The 19759-nt window shown below is 40.3% G+C and overlaps 1 protein-coding gene across 10 annotated transcripts in view; it reads left to right on the top strand.

The window, feature by feature from the left end:
* The window catches only part of LMO7 (LIM domain 7), a 134777-nt gene that overhangs the window by 74233 nt on the left and 40785 nt on the right, over positions 1-19759 (top strand). For 5 of the 10 annotated variants that reach the window (XM_082058483.1, XM_082058482.1, XM_082058486.1 and 2 more), the window contains exons 5-12: positions 12972-13002; positions 13404-13517; positions 14003-14201; positions 15322-15574; positions 16027-16326; positions 16694-16984; positions 17236-17436; positions 17877-18593. In XM_082058483.1, the coding sequence (XP_081914609.1) occupies positions 12972-13002; positions 13404-13517; positions 14003-14201; positions 15322-15574; positions 16027-16326; positions 16694-16984; positions 17236-17436; positions 17877-18593 (2106 nt within the window). Of the gene's footprint in view, positions 1-7395; positions 7466-12971; positions 13003-13403; positions 13518-14002; positions 14202-15321; positions 15575-16026; positions 16327-16693; positions 16985-17235; positions 17437-17876; positions 18594-19759 lie in introns of those variants that run through there. The other 5 variants (XM_082058487.1, XM_082058480.1, XM_082058484.1 and 2 more) reach the window with 5 other exon arrangements.

Genomic DNA, 19759 nt, shown 5'->3' with positions numbered 1-19759 from the left:
ATTGGGCCACTAACTGCATCTGCACTGAAATGTGGAGAGGATAATATGTTAAGAACACTCCAGCTATTTTTTCATGGCCTTCTCTACGTATCCAATGGTATGCAGCAAGAAAGTGAAAATATATTGCAAAAACTTTCAGTGTTGTGTGGATAATGTGGTCAACAGTTTGCCATCTGGCAACCAAACATGATAATGATAAGGTTATCTCCCATGTATGCTATCTGTCGGTCAAAGGGTGAAGGTATTGCCATCCCATTCTCCCTTTCTGTATTTTGTGGCGGTTGCTTTCCCATCAAGGAGCAGCTGAGATTTGCTGCAGGTTGACAACCTGTTCCTAAAGCACCAGCAGAGACTGATTTATCCTCTCCTCACTGGAGGATGCTACTGGTTATTCTTGCATTGTGCTGAGTGAAAAGAAGAAGGGGAGACCTTGGAAGTTGTTCTGAGTCTCCCTGTTGCAGTGCGCATGTTGGTGATGAGACCTCCAAGAAGGCTTCATGTGTGATTCTTCCTCATTTGTTCTAGGTAGGCTACACTAAAGTTAAATGTAATCAAAAGGAGAAACATTCAATTAGTTTTATTGAACTGCCTTTGCATTTCTCATCCTGTTTGGATTATAGCCTTAATTTGGAGGTGATAAGGTCTTGACTTTTTATCGAGTTGTAGAACAGTGAATATAGTGACAGCACTGTTGTTGGGATTTCTGAATCAAATAGGGCTAAAAACTGGAGATCAGAAGGGCCCCTTCCATAGACATTTCCAAGGTAGCAACTCTGGATTTAGCAGTCACTAATGGAACATGCATACTGTCCCTTATGAAGCTGAGCCTCATAGCAAACTGGTGCCATTGACATAGTTTGCAGTTTAACCATTTTTTGGTTTAATATTTGCAATTATTAAATGCAGTAATAATTGCCATTCACAGGGTTTTCAAGAGACCCTTAGTCTTTGGAAGCTGTGGATTCCTAGATGACAGTCTCAAGGTTTCTTTCAACCTTACCTGAGTCAAAAAGTCTGCCTGGTCTTTGTGTAGAAATGGTGAGGGTTGTTGGGGAAAGGATTTGCAGAAGAGCCTCTTTCAGAGCCCAGGGGTTACTTTTGTGTTTTCCTGGCTCTGTGGTTTGATTGACTTCTGGGAAGGATAGCTTACAACCACTGTGTGTATTTTAGGGAGCCTACTTCTCCAGTGCTTCATCTGGCTAGACAGTTGGTGAAATTCTGCAGATGGCTAACTGTAGTTTCCGAGAGTTGGTGCATATAGTATCTTCTTTCGCATGAGAAGGAAGATTCCTAAATTAGCGTTTACTCATGTACTCATTAAAGATGTTGGGAATATTGCCATGGCCTCACTTGAAGCAGAATCACATCGTTTTGTTCCACTCCTTGCCTACCACCCGACTTAGTTGTAATAGCTTGTTGGAGCATTTTGGTGGTGATTTAATTGGTGTATTAAGCTTTTTTTTTTTCCCCTCAGTCATCAGTTTTGTGGTACAAATTACATAGCTCACAACTACCAGTGAAAGAGAGGTGTGAGATCGTCTATAGGTCCCTGGCTGGGATTGTTTTCCCGTATCATTAATTTTGTTAAAGTTTTTGTTCTCATACTCCTCTAACTTTAGAACAGAAACTCTCAAATGACTAATAGCACATTTGGTTTCAGTAGGCTGGGATGCTAAGAACTGAGGTAAATTCTCCAACTTCAGAGGTATATGGCCAGACTTGCTTAGCTTCCCTCACCCCGGCTCCCTTCCCCCTTGCCTCCCACACAGGCTTTCTAACATTCTGGCAAAGCAAGTATTTGGACTTTTACCCATTCTCTCACTTTGCAGTAAAGAAGCATTCATTTTTCCAACATTAAAAACTTGGCCAGAAAAACCTGTCCCAAAAAAGCTTAATGTTTTGAGCAAATGTTCAAAAATACTCTCTGACTTGGCTGCTCCAAGTAGTCTTAAAGCACTGTTGTCCACTGGAGTGGACAAATTCTTTTTCCCCCAAAAAAAGCTAATTAAAAAAGCTAATACCTGTCCAGTAATATTGATAGCAAGAAATTGGATTTAGTAATTTTAAATGTTACAGATTTAAAACTGAAGCCATAAGGAACCTGAATAAGAGTAGTTACATCTTAGAGGAGCTCCCTTACGTATAAATGTTGCAGGAGCTGAGAACAGGAGGTGAGAATTGTAGCAAATATGGAAAATAAAATCCACTTATCTTAGATATTGTCTATTCCTCAAAACAAAAGGGCACATTTCTGCTAAGAGCAGTACTCTTTTTGAATTTCACTTGAGTTTTGTGTCTTGTTTTTTGTTCTAAATTATGTTGCTGTTTCACACCATGTCTTCTGGACAAGCTGGTTCAAGGGAATACATCCTTTTTTAGCATTCTTTTCTGATAAGGGTGAATGTATTAACATTTGATTCTGCATTAAGATAAGTGCTCTTTCCTGCCTCTAAATACATCTTCACAAATGAAGACAGATCAAGAAAACATAGGAAATAATAAACTTCTGTCTGTGTACCTCACTTCTTTTGAGCATGTATGCATCAACCTAAGTTAATAGAGAACTGACTTCAATAGAGAGACGTCAGGTTCAGTCTGTGTTTCATACTACTGTGCTCTGTGTGATGAGTGATGATGTTGTGCTCTGTGTTGCTAGGGTAACCCAAAGAAACATAGAAAATATATGGCAAAAATTCAAAAAGGAAGCATTATAATTTCTTCAGTGCTTCTTATTTGCTTGTGGAATATCTTGCCAAAATATTACTGAGAAAACCCAGTAGTCCTTTAAAGTTTTTATACCAAATGTAGAGACTAAATCATGCAGTCGTGCAGTAGTGATTTATTTCTACTTAAGGACAAATTCCAACATCACTTTAACTTGTTTCCAAAATCTTTATCATGGAATAAACTGCACTTACCTTCTACCTCCATTTTGTCATCTTCGCTCTGTCCATCTCTATAAATAAATCCAAATTCTTTCCAAAATCTGAGCTCTATGACACTTTCCCAAAAGCTGTGCTTTTAGTAATCCCCCTTTAAACTGCTAAAGCATTTATTCTTTAATAACATCACAAAAGTTGAGAATAAAAAGAGGGTCTGGGGCAGACACTGCCTCAATTCTCTGTCCTCCTGTACAGCACTTTGGCCAGCACTGTGTTGGAATTGCTCTAGGGGAAAAAATGAGCCATCAGAAATCTGTGTAGTGACTCCCAGGTGCTGCATATCTCACGTACTCCCAAAATACAGGGCGTTTGTCTTCTCTCAGGAGAGTATATCCATCCTCATCATGCATATACCTGGTGTGTATGGGTTGTAGCTCCCCTGAAGAGATGGTGACTGGAGTGGAGTGAGGTCTGGTTGACCTCCCACTCAGGGGCCATGGATCGATCATCAGTAGTTTCTGCTGTTAACTCTCTGTGAATCACCTCTACACTGAATTGTTTCCTGTGGATGTGTTAGAACAACAGCAACCTGGCAGACACCTATTTGGACAGGTGAAACTCAATGTTGGTATAGGTGTGAACATAGCAATTCCCTGTATAATTTACTGTCAGTCGTCTTTTTTTCTTTATTAGCAGATGGGTTCATTGCCAAATATCCGGTATAAATTATACAGTATCGACATGAGGTGTGTTTGTGTTTTGTTTTGTTTTGTTCTTTTAAATCTTTCTTTGCACACCATGATAAGGTAAATAACCTCCTGAAGTTGCTATTGGGTGTTATAAGCTGTGGTAAACCGGTTTACTTATACACAAGACATTTGTACATCACCACCTGTTTGCTTGACACAAAAATAACAAAGGATCATATCTACCAAATCTTTCCCTGGGCATGGACCAAGAGAGGATATTAAATACAGGAGGGTGTTGTGTTTGTGTGTGATGTTGTTATTGTCTTTTTCCTCCTCTTATCTGATTATGGAAGCCATAAAAATCTGTCTTTCTGAGCAAGCAAAGCTGTGTAACCTGCCAAATCCCAGCTCTACCCGAGGGACCACCTCTGAATGCATTATCCAAATTGAACAATTGTATTAATCCTGGGCGTCGAGCATAAGAGGCACACACAGGCAGTTGCTATGGAGTAGTTGGTGGATGGAAAATTTTTCACCCTAACTTACCTTGCAGTAGCTTGTTTATCTGTACCCTGAGTTGGTGCAGAGGTGCTTGAGTGACACGTTAGAGGGAATAAATGAGTCAGTATTGAGGACTGTTCTACAAAATCACCTCTGGTATCTGTGTGTGGGGAGAGACAATGTTGAAATACTGTGGTTAGGTGTGAGAGTAGGAATAAAAAGGACAAGAATTTTGGAAATGTTTAATTTAATAATCGCAAAGAAACATCAGGCAATAGAGAAAGTGGATTTCAGTATTGTCTTGAAAAAATGCTAAACATGAGTTGCCATGGTTGCTGCAGTTTAGCTAAAGCAAATAATATACTTTATACAGATTTTGTTTTTTTTTTTTTTGGAAAAATGCTGTTGTGCTATTTCCATGCTAGTTAACAGCTGTACCTTCATGTGTTTTTGTATATATGTCTAAAAACTTACAGGATCACACTTAATTGCCTATTTTGATAGTTATTTTTGAGAGTGAAACACCAGAAGTCTGTGCTGCCATCCAGTGATACCTGGACAGGCTGGAGGACTGGGCAGAGAAGAACCTGATGAAATTCAGCAAGGGCAAGTGTAGGGTCCTGTACCTGGGGAGGAATAACCCCAGGCACCAGTACAGGTTAGGGGTGGACCTGCTGGAAAGCAGCAATGCAGAGAAGGACCTGGGAGTTCTGGTTGACAACAGGTTGACCATGAGTCAACGGTATCCGAGGGTGCATTAGGAAAACTGCGACCAGCAGGTCGAGGGAGGTTCTCCTCCCCTTCTACTCTGCCCTGGTGAGGCTGCATCTGGAGTACTGCATCCATTTCTGGGCTCTCCAGTTTAGGAAGGATAAGGAATTACTGGAGGGAGTCCAGTGGAGAGCTACAAAGGTGATTAGGGGTCTGGAGCATCTTTCTTATGAGAGTGAGAGAGCTGGGTGTGTTGAGCCTGGAGAATAGAAAGCTGAGAGGGGACCTTATCAATGCCTGTAAATATCTGAGGGGTGGATGTCAAGAGGATGGGACCAGACTCTTTTCCGTGGTGCCCATTGACAGGATGAGGAGCAACAGACACAGGCTGAAGCACAGGAGGTTCCATCTAAACATGAAGAGAAATGTCTTTACTCTGAGGGTGCCCTGGAACAGCACTGGAACAGGCTGCTCAGGGAGGTTGTGGAGTCTCCTTCTCTGGAGACATTAAAAAACCAGCTGGGCACACTCCTGTGTGATCTGCTCTGGGTGAACCTGCTTTAGCAGGTGGGTTGGACTAGATGATCTCCAGAGGTCCCTTCCAACCCCAAACACTCTGATTCTGTGAGTGACTCCCCAGATATACCTATATGCTCCTTTTGGAAATAATACTAATGCTAGTATGTGTTCCCTGTATGCATTTCTGTCCAAACTAATCTACAAAATTTACACAAGGTGGTCTGGTTTAGTGGGAGGGAATGAAAGGAAATTATCTTAAAAACTGAATGCAAGAGAAGTTAACACAGATGATGATTAGTAGGGTGAATTCAAGACTGTTGATTTGGGGGGGTGGTAGAACTGGGAGAGTGTAAAATCTCAACATTTATAGAAGATACAAGGAAGGAAGAAGGGAGAAGTGGTAACATTTAGTATAACCCTGGTACAAAGTCAACTGGATTATGTATAGGGTAAAAAAAAGATTTTAAAAAAATCAGGGATGTAAAAGAAGGAGAAATCCATCAAAGTAATATACTGTGTGTAAATAGTGATATGAAAGTTATCTGTCCATCTAAGTTGCTGTGTATTGTTTGTTGTATTTTTTTTTTTTTCCTTGAAAAGCAATTAATTTCACCTCTGAAATTCACACATCCTCTCAAATGTGATTGAACTGCTTGATTTCCTTTGGGAACTCCTAATACTCCATGTGAGCTTAGAGTCAACACTGCAGCTTCTAATTCTTTGTGTAGAGAGTCCTTCACTTCTCATAAAAGTCAATGGGTCTTCTCATGCTGTTTGGCCAATGTATACGGCACGCAACTTAACGTTCAGAAGTAAAATATCTGTGATTTATTTTTGCCTAGATAACAGTCTAGAACTTGAATTTAAAGTAACTAATACAGACTGGAGAATATTAGTGAAGTTGTTGATTTTTATAGAGTTTTAGGAATGGAGTGCCTAAGAAAAAGACACAAAAAGGGACCAGTCATAAAGTACACCAATTATTAGAAGTACTTTGATTTTTCTTTAATATACCTTAAAATTTGAGCAGGAAGCTGCAGGATCCTATCAATCTCTTCCTTCCCTGCAAGTTTTTGCTGCAGTGATGCTCCATCGCTGTTCCCCTGCCCGCATCATCTGGGGATGGTTTTTAGGGGTTGTTTGGGGGTTTTATTTTTATTTTTTATTTGACAGGTATGTCTTCTACCCTGCATTATTCTGAATATTAGTTTCCTCCTTACGGGGAGCCTGTAGATTAGATGGAGATATGAGGAAGCTGGCAGAGATGGAGTACTAAGGGAGGGGTCGGAAAAGAGCATGAGGAAATGGATAATTTGAGTGTCCGGTGACTTGCTGGGGCTGATGCACATTTCTAGAAGTGCCTGGTTTTGTTTTGATAAGGCATTTAAGAATAGTGTGGAAGTATAATGGGTGAGATCAGCAAGGAAACATCGTGCTCCAGAGGTGGTATGAAAGGACGGGTGCTGAGGCGATGGACAAGGACATGTTCCCACGGAGGGTGTTGCCCGGCTGCGTTCCTTCTCCACCTTTCCCCTCTTGGGCATCTCTTCTCCACCCCTCAGCCCCTTCATTAGTAGGTGAGGGCACAGGGTGGGGACAAGCTGCTCCATCATCGGGGTCCACAGAGCTCCTTGCTGTCAGGCAGTGGTTTTGCAGGGGCATGGAGAAACACTTTCTGCTGTCATGTTATACCTAACTCTGTGTGGTATTACGATGTAAGTGGCATTGGGTCCAGTGAATGTGTTGCTATGGAAAATACACATGCTTTTTATAGTCAAATAGAAAGATGCATTTCCAAAAGCTGTTCTTCAGTGCTGCAGCCATAGCCCAATCATTTTATTTCCAGCGATCTCGGCAGTGAGCTGTGGCTCTCGGGGTTGAATATCAGTTCACTAAGAATCCAAGTGCCGGAGGAATGTCCTCATGTTCCCGTACCCATGCGGCAGCCCCATCTTCCGCTGGAGCCTTTCTATTCTCAGCAGCACGTGGGAATTCAGTGAGATCCGATAACAGCCATATTAATAGCAGTTGAGTAGGTGGCCAAAGAGGTTGAAATTTAGCACAAGCCTGCTGCTAGTTGGGCAGCCGGCATTTGTCTCCTGCACAGCATACTTTGGTGGGGGTGGAGAATCCTTCAAACCCTCCGACGTCCTCCTTGGAAGCGTAAGTGAAGCTGGCTGGGGTTGGGCTAGAGTGCCTGGAGCTTGGTGAGGAGGTCTGGAGCAGGCTTGTTCTTCAGCGTGCTGATCCATTCCGGTTTCTAGGTCAGGACATGGCTCTTCCAAGCCCTTCGAAGGGCACCTGGGAGGTAGAACTGCTGCCTTGGTGGGTGGAAGTTCAAAGGGATGGCACCGATACTTCTTTTTAAACAGAAGTCTCTTCAAGTCCATGAGGTCTGTAGTACCGAGGAAGGGATGGAAAACAGATAGCTTTGGCAGCTGTTGGAGTTTCTAGGGCATTCGTCATCAAGGGAAGGGTTTGGCACTGGGCAGGGTGCATTTGTCACTGGCACATTCCTTTCTATCAGTAGGAGTGTCTCTGTCCCTTCTTTCTCCCCGTAAATGGATTTGGATTTGTCTTATCTCTTTGGGCATGGGCATGACCATATGGCCTGTTCTCATCACATAACTCTTATTTAGGGCAGCGGGATTCAGATATAGTTTTTTTTGGTTTTGCTTTTTTTTTTAATCATAGATAGATATCTATACTGTAAATACATTTCTACAAGAGAAAGAGACCCTCAGAAAGCCATGCTTTCTGAACAGGTTGCTGTAAAATAATCTTCCATAATTCTATTCCAGTCTCTTAGTATCTTGGATTTGGTCTTGAGCTCCATGTTGATGTTATCCCTGGAAAATAACTAAGTGAAGTGCCAAAGTAGATTTGACGTAATGAAGTGATAGCTTCTGTAGCTTAATAGGTATTAGGATGTGAGGGAACCAAACCATTATTATGTGTTAGGAGAAGGAAATCCAAACTATAGCATATATTTGTTAAAAGTCTTGAAATAAGTCAACCTGAAAGTACCTACTTTTGATTTTTTTTAATGTCAGGAGTCACTAGAGTTGTGTGTTAGCATTGCCAACAGATACATTTTATAATGGGTTAAAGTCTAGTTCCTGATTCCTAAAGTACTGTGGTCTGCCTGCTACCGTAAGCTGTATGACTGTCTTGTACGATACTTTTTATTAAAAATCATTTTTAAAGTACCTCAAAGTGAATTAAAACAATACCAGCAAGCTTTCCTCACTCCTTGGCATCAGTAGATGAAGGGGAAGTACAAAGTGTCTCTGGCTGGGGTTTCCTCATGTGGGGACTCTCCCAGAGCCGGTGTGTGGAGCAGGGTCCTCCTCCACTGATCCCTGTGCCCATTCCCTTCTGTGCTATAAAATAGATGAGCGAGTTAATTTGGGGTTTGAAAACGTTTATTAGGAAAAACTCAAACAGAGAAACAGTTGCAGTTCTCTGGTCCTGATGCACCACGTGGAACCGCAGCATGATTCAGTCATGTTGGCATAGCCACAGGTGCAGCAAACAGGAGTGGCTGGAAGAGAATGGTAGACCAGGAAATCCTTAAACTGGAGTTGCTGCCAAAGCTTTTGTATTCTCAGGCTGGGGCCTTGGTGACTAATTTTGCAATTTAACCTTGAGCAAACAGCAGAGCTGGGAATAAATTCCTTGAGTTGCGGCTCAGCCTGCTGATCTGCCGTGTTGCTTTGCTTTATTCTTCTAGAGTGGACCTTGTTAGAGTAACATCTGTCGGTCCGTGCTGTCTGGTCGTAACTAGTGTCTGTGAATATGCGTTGCATTCAAACATAACAGAGATGTTTGGTGTCTAAGTATATCACCTACTAAGAAGTGACAGCCATTTCTGTCCCATTTGTCTTTTTTCTGTTTGCTAAGGGATTCACACGGATGGGATGATTTACACAGAAGGTGTTAGTTCTCCACATCTTTCACATCTTTTTGCATCAGTTTTCAACTTGGAATCCTACAGTTGTGCTTCATAATTATTATAATAACTCCCACATGTTGTTATCTCGTGGCCTTTAGACTTTCATGCTGTGATTGATAGATATTTTCCAGGGTGGCTAAACTTGAAGTTGTACATAAACTTTTATTGAAACCACTGCCAACAATTAAGGTTCACACTTTGTGAATTAAAGTTGTACTTTAGAAATTTTGACACTGGGGTTAGATCAGGCAATGCAGATGACTGGCATTGTTTTTCTTTTAAACTTCAGAATGAATGCTAAAATACTGAGACTGTGGCAGGAGCAGATGAAGTATTTGGATTAGAATTAGTTCTGCAAGGTCTTAACCACCTTCCTTAGCAGCTTCCTTTGCTTAGTTCAGATGTCTTTAGTGATGTTGCATTGTTGGTGAAAAATCCTCTGGGAAGACGGAGAAGGTAATGTTTGAAATGACACAAAGGGGTTTAGTAAGTCGTCGTTTGGACAGGATCCAACATCTTTCAACAGATTGTTTTTAAGATGCAGCCTTGGCTGTGCCCTCCTGAGCAGAGCAGCAGCCTGCTTCTAACTTTCAGCACAGTTGGCATTTGTTTGTTCAAGCCAGAAATTAGGTTACACAGAATAAAAATTTCATAAAGAATAGAGTCGGCCAGCTGGACTCTATGATGATTTTGGATGAAAACATCAAAAAGTAGACTTCTTTCACAGTTGCTCAGTGTAGGATTGGTGTTTATTTGCATGGATTAAGGTACTTCAGCAAGTGGGTTACCCCTTCAGTTCCTAGAATAGTTTTCATAGGACAAAGTTGTGCTGTGTGTGCACTTCAGTGCTATAGACATGTTCAAAATGAGGTTATAAGTGTCCCAGAGTGTTTAAAAAGCTTAAGGGCTACATTGCTGAAGTTCTTGCATCCATCTTCTGATTTCTTCAAATGCAGTGTGAGAAACTAGAGGTTTTCAGCTCTTTTTAGATACAGATTTGGGAATGGGAGCAGAGGGGAGAGCAGGAGCTCACTGTAGGGTAACAGCAGGTTGTCAGAGAAGGTTGGGTCATGCCTCCTCTCACAGCAGCACAGAACTTGCTGTGCTTGATGTTGGTGTTTCTGTCTTGTCACCTGCTACGAACGGTAGTTGCTCAGAGCTATACACAAGACCCCAGTTGAATTCTTAGCATGTTATGGCATAGTATTTATATTTTGATGACACTTTATGAAGGAGAAAATCTATTTAATGTAATTATTTCATTTTGTGTTTTTATTTACTGCAATTGAGTTAAAAACGTGTGTGTTGATGCTTACAGGAAAAATTAATTCCTCTTAAGAGCTTTTCATTTTGCACCACATTTCTATCCAATAGATACCTGGAATGTACTGGAGAGTAACTGGGCAATGGCTTGTGCATGTAAGCTCAGATGTGCATCATGATCTTGGCCAGGCTGTACATATAAAAGACTCTTATTTCACTCAGAGAATGATAGCAAGTTGACCCAAACTGCATCTTCTACAAGTTGCAAGCCTTTTTGGCAAAAAATTGTATGCCTTTTGTTTTCTACAAATTCTAGGACAATACATTGGTCATCCAGAATCCTCTTTTTTTTTTTTTCCCCCCTTAAGGGCCATCAAGTAATTAGTATATGCCTCTATAAATAAGGAATGGATTGCTCTAGATTAACAGGACTTTTCTTCTTTTTTTTTTTTTTTTTTCTTTTGCTCAGACTACATCTATGTTGAAATTTGCTTAAAATGTTTGAAGACCAGTAGATGTAGTTAAGAGGGGAGTAGTAGTAACAGAAGTGAAGAAACTTCGCTCACAAAGAGTAAACAACTTGTCCTTTTGGTTCCCTTGTTAGCTGAGCAAACATGTGAATGGAGCATGGTCTCTCGTTCGAGTGTCTAAAATATTCCCCTGCCTAAATTTTGTGACTCAGCTACGCTCATTAGTTTACGTGAATGTCTTAAGCTTTGTGTTGTACGCAGGCCTAGTGTATTTATGGTTATTCAAGTATAGAAAATATACTAAATTATAAAAACAGTTGAAGTGTTCTTCCTGTTGTAAGTGGTTGACCTAAATGATTCCAGAGAGCTCATGGAAAGCAGACGTGGACACTGCCATGTTCAGTCATGTAGCTGTGCTCTACATGAAGGTTGGCAACCTCTTGTATACAGGCGGCAGCTAAGGACAGAGTTTTTCACTGTTTGCCAGGCTGCTTAAGTTTGGGAGCAAACTTTAAGGCATCCTTAGCAAGGGCTCTCATGGCCTCTGCTTTTATAATTGCAAATAATGGCAGAAATTCTGGCCTAATAAAAGGCTCTTGGACCTTGAAGGTAAAGAATGTAAACCTTTAAGATGGCCTGTGTCAGGTGTGGGAAGCATAATGCTGATTCACACCACTACAAGAATAATTTTCCATCCTCTGCTTGGGAAACCAACATGTCTCATGTCAGCACATTAGGTCCTGGCCACAGTGTGTCCTACAGCATGGACATTAGACAATAAATCCAGGTACTGAAGTTAAAAGAAGAGGATTTTATTTTTTTCCTGTCCAAAAATAGTCTCCAGTGAAAAAAAAGAGTAACAATGTGTTTTGGAAGTGCTTTAAAAGGAAAAATGTAAATATTTCACATTAAAGGAGAAGGGTTCCTCCTTATTCGTCAGGAAGAGGTTACTGACTACAAAGCCAGTGACGTCTCCGGCGTGTGATATAATGAAGCTGCAGGTGGGGATTCTGCAGGTCAGATCCATTTCAGGACTCTGTGTTCCTGGCAGCCTGATCTCTTTACAATGTGGAGGACAGACATGGCAATTACAGCTGCACCGAGCCAGAGCAGGCGCTCTCAAACTAGGAGGAGGGAGAAGGAGGGGACAGTGTGTGTTCATGCCCATTGTCATGTTCCATCAAATACCATATTTCCATGAAGAGTGTCGTCTACCCTGACCAGGCCCTGTCATCAATTTGCCAACTTAAAACTGTCCCCTGAACGGTTTCTTTTACCTTTTCCCTGCAGCCTTTGACTGTGTGTTGGTGTACTTCTGAGGTGTACCACAAATTCACTATATATATTAAAAAAGTTTACTAATGCTAGTGACTGAATATTTGTGTGTTTGTTTTTGAGAAACAGGTATCTTACATAAAAACAAACCAAACCCCTCCTTCCAGCCCTACAACATCTCTCTCCATATGCCCTGGTTTCAGCTGCTCATTTTTTGTCTGAAAAATACTCTTTAGGCTGAAGGATTCTCTGTGTCTGAGGCAAATAATTTGGAAAATATAATACAATTAGGCAAAGAAAGTAACAATTGAATCTGCTTTCATATGGAATTGAAGATCTTCCTCGCTAATAGGGGCTTTATTCCCCAAAGTCATTAGCTTGTTTTCCTCTTTTATTTTTTTGGTAACTAAAAACCTTAGCTAATTAAAAAAGCTTAGAGCCTTTCCAAGTTCTCAAATCAGAAAGTGTAATACATCAGCTAATTTCTTGCTTTACATGCAGTGATTGAAGTAGTATGGAGTTATGCCTGTGAATCCAAAGCTAATTGCCTTTTTTAAAAACAAAAACAGTCGTAGTTGCATGTTTTATACTAGACTCTAATTGGGCTTAAAACCTTTTAAATCTTGAATAATAATTAAATTTTAAGTTGGAGATTTTAAAAGGTTCTGTTTTGTTTTGTTTTTTCTCATTCCCTGTCCTGCTTCAGACCGGAGGAGACCAACAGAAGAGTGAAAAATGTAAGACATGCTTACTTTAATGCTTTCTGAAACAATTTCGTACTAATTCTGATTAAATATTTTTGAGACATTTCTGCTTATGGCGCAACCATGTTTACCTTATTCTTCAATTGTTCATTTATCCAATGCAAATTTGTGCCATTTCAGGATGATCTCTATGCAGCTTACTTTCCCAAATAAATGTAATAGTTAGAAACAGTACTTTTATCTGCTTACTTGAGATAAATGAAATGCATTGTAACACTCTTGGTGGAGATACTAGCTAATGCTGTAGAGGAGATTTTACACTTTATTGTGGAAAACATCACTAATGGCATTCTGAGATGCTTTTATACTGGTACATGGTTTGAGAGAAAAGTAATTAAGTTTATATTTTTTTTTTTTCATTTGTTTGTTTTTAGGTTTTGATTACACTGTACTGGCTTGGAAGAAAAGCTCAAAGTAACCCTCATTATAATGGTCCATACCTCAATCTTAAAGCATTTGAGAAGTTATTAGGGCAAGCATTGACTAAGGTAAAGTATCCAAAAACAATAGTAAACATATAGCCTGAATTTTATAGTTTACTATCCATTATGGCACCAACTCAAAACAGTCTGTTGGGCGTTTAATTTTATTCTTAGTTTGGAGAACATGGTCATTTGTTTTGTTTGTTTTCCTTGCTATCAAAGTCCATATGAAAGAAATCATTTGTAGCTCACGCTGGTTCTTCTGCTAACTGTATAATCACACAATTCAGAATCCACCTGTTCTTATTGATGTGGTAAATTGTGAAAAGCCTTGTCTTGATTCCTTTTAGCTGAGATAAGAGAAACTTAAGACATTATGTTGAATCTCCTATCCAGGCTTTTGTATATGTTGGTCTTAGGGTTTGCAGTAGTCTTTGGTAATGTCTTTTTGTGCACTGAAAACGCATTTTAAAAATTTTTGAGAAAAAACTCACAAGTAGCACTTGCACCTTATATTATTGCAAAACACCTTTCAAAACTTACTCTCGTAGGCACTTGAAGAGTCCAGCCACCTGAACAGAAGTGGCAGGGACAGTGGGTACGGTGATATTTGGTACGTTGACCGGGGAGAGCCCTTTTCATCTTCTACTAGTCATAAAAGAGACGATTCCTTCGATAGCTTGGACTCTCTTGGTTCAAGATCCTCCACAAGCTTTTCATCAGATATAACCTTGAAAGGTGGCAGTGAAGGTATGTTTTTTCCTCTTTTAAACCTTCTGTTGACATATGTCTTACAATATGTATGGACCTAGTACTTTGAGTGCCCAGAACTTAAATTGGCTTGGAGAGCAACTCTAGTTTTGCAACTGCGGCAGTTGCATTTTGCTTAAGCAAATATTGACCTTTAACAGTTGGTAGAAACAAAGCAATGCACACATGAATTTTTCTAGGACGTGTTGCTGGGACTCTTGCTCTCACAACTACCTTAGGGTGTGTGTACGTGTGGAGTATTTTCCCATAGTTCAGGAAGTGAAATTGCTAGAATTCAGACCCTGATGGGATCACCTAAAATTCAGCAGTCTCTTAGCTTGTTCATAGTGTGGATATGTCAAACTCTGTCTTCGCTCCATTGGTGAATATTCGATACTCGATAAGGTTTTTCCCAGCTAGGTTAAAAACTGAGGAGTAGTAGTTGTCAGTTTTGATAGTTTGTCATGGAAAGAAGGATAACCAGAAGAAAGTGTTTGACATGGCGTCCCTACATCTGTACTCTAACCTGTGTTTCTCTCCCCATTTTAAAATTCAATGCAAACTTGTTGTCTAACTTAAAGTTATAAAAGTTACGAGCTTTTGGATTTTGTTCCATGTGAATAACTTAAAATCATTGGGCTCAGGCCACATGGAGCATTTTGAAGCTACATGTAACCATGCTATATATGTGATGTATCCTGGGCTTCTACTGGGCATTCATCTGGTGAGATGAGCATGTTGCTATACTATTTGCTGGTAACACGGCTCTGTTAGTAACTTTGCGTGGCAAGTATGTTTTAAATGAAAAACTTCTGTGCTGTTTTATGTCTTCCCTCTAGAGGTTAGTGCTTTGTTTTCCGCAGGGAGCAGTGATAGTGAAAGAATGGAACAAATGTAGCAGGCATGGAAACCACGCTCAGCTTAATGGACCTTATCGCAGCTTTGCCACAAACTTCTAAAAATACCTCTCCTGCTGTCCTGTCAGTAGCTCAGCAAATTTGCATCCGAAACATCTTGAATAAATAGATTGAGTTTAGTGCATTTTAGTGCAAGTTCTAGATAGAAGCTTGTGTCTAGACAATAAAGCCTGGGCCTTCCCTTTTCTCTCCTTTCTTCTAAGGCTGTGACAGTGACACAGACTCGGAACTGCCTTTCAAAATGCACGACTCCCATAAAGACGACAGGTCTTACCGTAGGATCTCTGTGATTGAACCGAAACCTACCGCTGACTTCAATCGCTTCTTACCCAACAAAAACAAGCAGGCGACGTATGTGCCGGCGCCCTTAAGGAAGAAGAGGACAGAGAAGAATGAGGACAACAGGAGGAGCTGGGCAAGTCCAGCCTTCACTGAGTCAGATGGAACATTTTCAAGGTACTAGTGTGTGGTCTTAGTAAAGAGGATGTTGATTTGGGACTTTTAAAATAAATTATTTCTTTATTAGTTAAAGAAAAGCTGCTCTTGCTGCAATATAAAGTAGTTGAGTTTCCATATTTTAATGGGAGGGATGTTTTGTTTGTTTGGGGTTTGGTTTTTTTTGGTTTTGTTTTTACTTGTTTCATATAACTAGTTTTCTGGTGTTTGAGAAATGTTTTGAGGGTGGTTACACTCCAGAGAGAAGGGATTTAAATGATCTTAAGTGCAAGTTCAAGAGAGCTAGACCTACGGTTTTAGTTTCTTATTAAAGCCTTCCAAAATATAGTGATGAATTTTGGTTGTCCGGCTTCTCGCTGCACACACATGAGATTAGTGGGCAGTTCTTGGGTTTCATCATTACCTTCGTGACTTCACTATCTTCGTTCTGTTCCTGTTTTGGTCAACCTCAGTGGACGTGAAATGAATCCCGTAGCTTCCTGCCAAAATAGCAGAGCAGAGTGTGGGCTCACAAATCCAGCTTCCATCCAGATGATCTATGAGTATGACAGTGGCTCTGATTCGGAAGATGAAAGAAGGCTGCCCGACTTGGTTATGGATGACTTAGCAAATCGTAGATTTCTAGTCAAAAAGAGCCCTGTAAACTCTGCTGCACCTGGACATCATTTCGTGTTGCGCAATGACTCTCCTAAATCTTGCTCACAAGAAAGTTATCCAGCTGGTCCACTAGCTGCAATGCTTGAACCACAGAGGTCAGAGATACTAATCCAAGATCCAGTAACTATTGTACTTACCTAAATTGCAGTCCATAAATAACTCCATAAAGTTGGCCTTCTAATCGGCATTTTAACATAGTTGACTATTTGTTATGTCTTTTCTGTCAAACTTCATAGTTTTGTCAGAGGCAATAGGATGCTGATATAACCATTTAACTCTCTCTTTTTTTTTTTTTTTTTAAATATAATTTATTACTTCTGGTGCTGCCGTGGTGGAATTGAGAACTAATTTGCTTCATTCATGAGGTTAAACTCCTGAGCCAAAAAGCATGTCTTTTTTGCATTCTTTGCTCCTAAAATAGTTGCTCCTAAAATATCTTAACTGATTGGGTATTTTGAACAGTAACCGGAGGAGGCAGAGGCAGTTGGATACTAAAGAGGAAAACAAACCAAGAGTTAACGTATCTTCAGAACTATCTGGGTATTTTGATGAGGACGAGGAAGAAGAAATAGGCATCCCAAACATTGAAAAAGATGATCTCTATTTTCGCAAGCTAAGTTCTTCAGCGGCAAATACAGGTGTTGCTTTTGACAAATTTCTTCCTAAGTTTTGGACTCCAGAAGAAGAATTGCTATGGAAAAAAATCAGGAAATCCTCTTTCAAACCCTGGTATAAAGAGATTCAAGGGTTCAGGTGCGTTTTCATGCATGCCCCTGTTTCTCTCCTGTGTGCAAAACCTATACATGAAGTGTAGTTTTATTACTTCATTTTTACTTTTCATTTTTATTGCCAGTGTAGCAGCAGGGTATGTTTTCTTTCTTTTTTTTTTTTTAGAAAATAATTGAAAGATTATTTTCTTTACTGTTGCCACTGTGCATTTTACTCAATGACTACGCTTCATGGTTTTTTCTTTCCCTCTGCTCATTCTTTGTGCTTCTGCACAGCAGAAAGAAATCAGATTCTGATGATCGGGAATTCGCTTACAAGCAAAGCTCTGCCATTGTTGCTAATCAACCAAGACCAAATTTTGACTGGAATAGCAGTTGCAGAAGGGATCAGAACTATAAGCCAACTGCTGAATATGTGGGAAGCTCATTGTCACAGATTGCAGAAGGAAAAATCTTGGAGGCCTCTGATCAGCCCAGGTTGATACTGCTGCATGAGCTGTACTCTTGCTGCATCGAAAAGAAATGGCTGGATATGCAACAGCTAAATGAAATTAAACCACGTCCTGTGATGTCGTGCTTTTTCGGTTATTACTTTTTAATTTTTTTTTTTAAATGTAAAGCTGCAAGTTGCTGGTATTCTGAAACATGTCAATGCAAAAGCATAACATGCTGCATAGGTTACTGGCTTTGTGTGTGAGCATGTAAGCGTGCTGTTTCTGAGCAGGTCAGTATGCCGCGATACCTTTACGTTGGTTGACGTGTGCTGTGCTACAGTTAGTGGTGGTGAAGTGGAGTCGTTGTACTGCTTGGGATACTGCAAGTCTAAACCAAATGTATATCACAATACATTGCGATCTGCTTGTCTCTTGCTAGTTAATGATATTTTTACTTCCCTCCTTTTGTTTTATATGCTTCAGTCAGTTTTCGTTACTTCAGGCCCTGCAAAAATACTCTGACTACTTGTCTTCTGAAACGAAGACCAAAATTGATCCTACTTCTGGCCCTAGGCTCATAAAATGTAAAAAGAATATCTCCTTTGTACCTGGATGCCAGCAAGGAGATACTGAAAATGGATATCTGTATCCAGATTTAGAAAATGATGACTTGTTTGTTCGGAAAACTGGGGCTTTCCATGTGAATCAAGTTGTTCTGCAAGATCCCCGGTATTTAAGAAAATTCTCTGACCGGGAGCCTCTCCTAGAAGGTGAGATCATTCTGCAACCCAGAGAGGGCCAACCTGTAATTCCAGATTTGGAAAAGGATGACATGATTTTCCGTAAAATCCTCTCTCAGAAAAAAGAGGTGCCTTTATCAGGTGCTCCAGACAAGTATCACCCAGCACTCTTTCCTGATCCATGGAGTCTTCCGGAGGAGGTCCGGTCCAAATTTCTGTGTTTACTTGAAAAAAACGCAACACTAGAGGAAAGAAAGAGCAATGGCAGAGTGCTGTCGCCATCTTCCCGTCATAAGAAGGACGATATGCTGAACCGCAAGATTGACTCTTGGAAGGTGGGAAGCAACGTCCAGCCAGTAAATTTCATCCCGGGTCCGTGCAGTGAAGAAGACTGGAAGAAGTGGGAAGCGATCAGGGAGGCCAGCAAAGTTAGACACAAGAAACGGCAGCTGGTGGAGAGGTCAGGTTGTGTCCCGCACAGATTGCGCTTGAGTGCAGTTGAACCCTTCCCATGCAGAAAAGCATCGTCTTGTGCTGAACCATTCATAGATTGCCAATCTGCTATTTGTTTGTGGCGTCCCGGACAAGCTTTTTATTTGCTTTGAATAGAAGCTCATGACTGCAATACCATATTTTCAACAAAAAATTACAATGTTTTTTAGTTTTAGGCTGCTATTTTAGAGAAAATAGACTATCATACCTTCATGCTCCAAGTTCTGCATAAGTTTCTTTCCGTGGTTAAACAGGAATAGTGATTATTCAAAATGCTGTGGAGGCTAGAAATATTTTATTTTTCCTCCCCCAGTATAATTGTTAAAAATACTTCTGAAACACATGACTGCTTTAATGACAAATCCTGGAAATGGGCACTCTGATATTCTTGCTTGCACCTAAGTTTGAAAATGCTTGTAAACTGTCCTGCCACAGTTATGAGATGATTAGATGAGGTGAAAAACAAACCAGCGTTGTTTTGCCCGACAAAAGTCACAATGCATGCAAATTGTGTGTCCACGTAATGTTAAATTCCACTATGACATTCTGCCAGTATTTCTCCCCTGCTTTCATACAGTCCAGTCCCAATTAATGCTTTCCCCTAATCCTTTCCTGGTATACTCAAAATTTCTCTTTTCTGACTGAGTACTGTTTTTAACTACTTCCTAGCTCTCCTTTGGATTTTGTACTTGCTGAGGGAGAGCAGGGTCTTGAATGTTTCCTTAGTTCTGAAAATACGGCATTGCAAGTTGCAGTTCTCCCAGCTGTGCATCATCACTTTGTGACTAAGACACTTCCGTGTTCCAGTTGAGACTTTGGTGTTGCTGTGTTTAATTTTTAAGCTTGATACTGTTAACAAATTGTGAGCTTCACTGAGGAATATTTCTGAAGTGCTTGAAAATATTTCACGTTTTAAGAATTCATTCAATAGAATAAAATACTCATGTTCAAGAATACTAAAACTCTCTTGAATCACACTGGATTAATTCGGTTCTCCACTTAATGTGCTAATCCTGTATATAAGGCCTTTTGTTCTTATCCATTCCAAGTATTACTTTCCTTTAGTATCAGAAGTGGTTGAAGTAACAAGAAAACAGGCTCTGTAAGCCGGCCTTCTTGTTGGGACTCAAGTTG

The sequence above is a fragment of the Streptopelia decaocto genome (genome assembly GCF_964273445.1).
Source record: "Streptopelia decaocto genome assembly, chromosome: 1".
Lineage (NCBI taxonomy): Eukaryota > Metazoa > Chordata > Aves > Columbiformes > Columbidae > Streptopelia > Streptopelia decaocto.
Note: the sequence above shows the minus strand (reverse complement) of the source record. Positions and strands in the feature narration are given on the sequence as shown.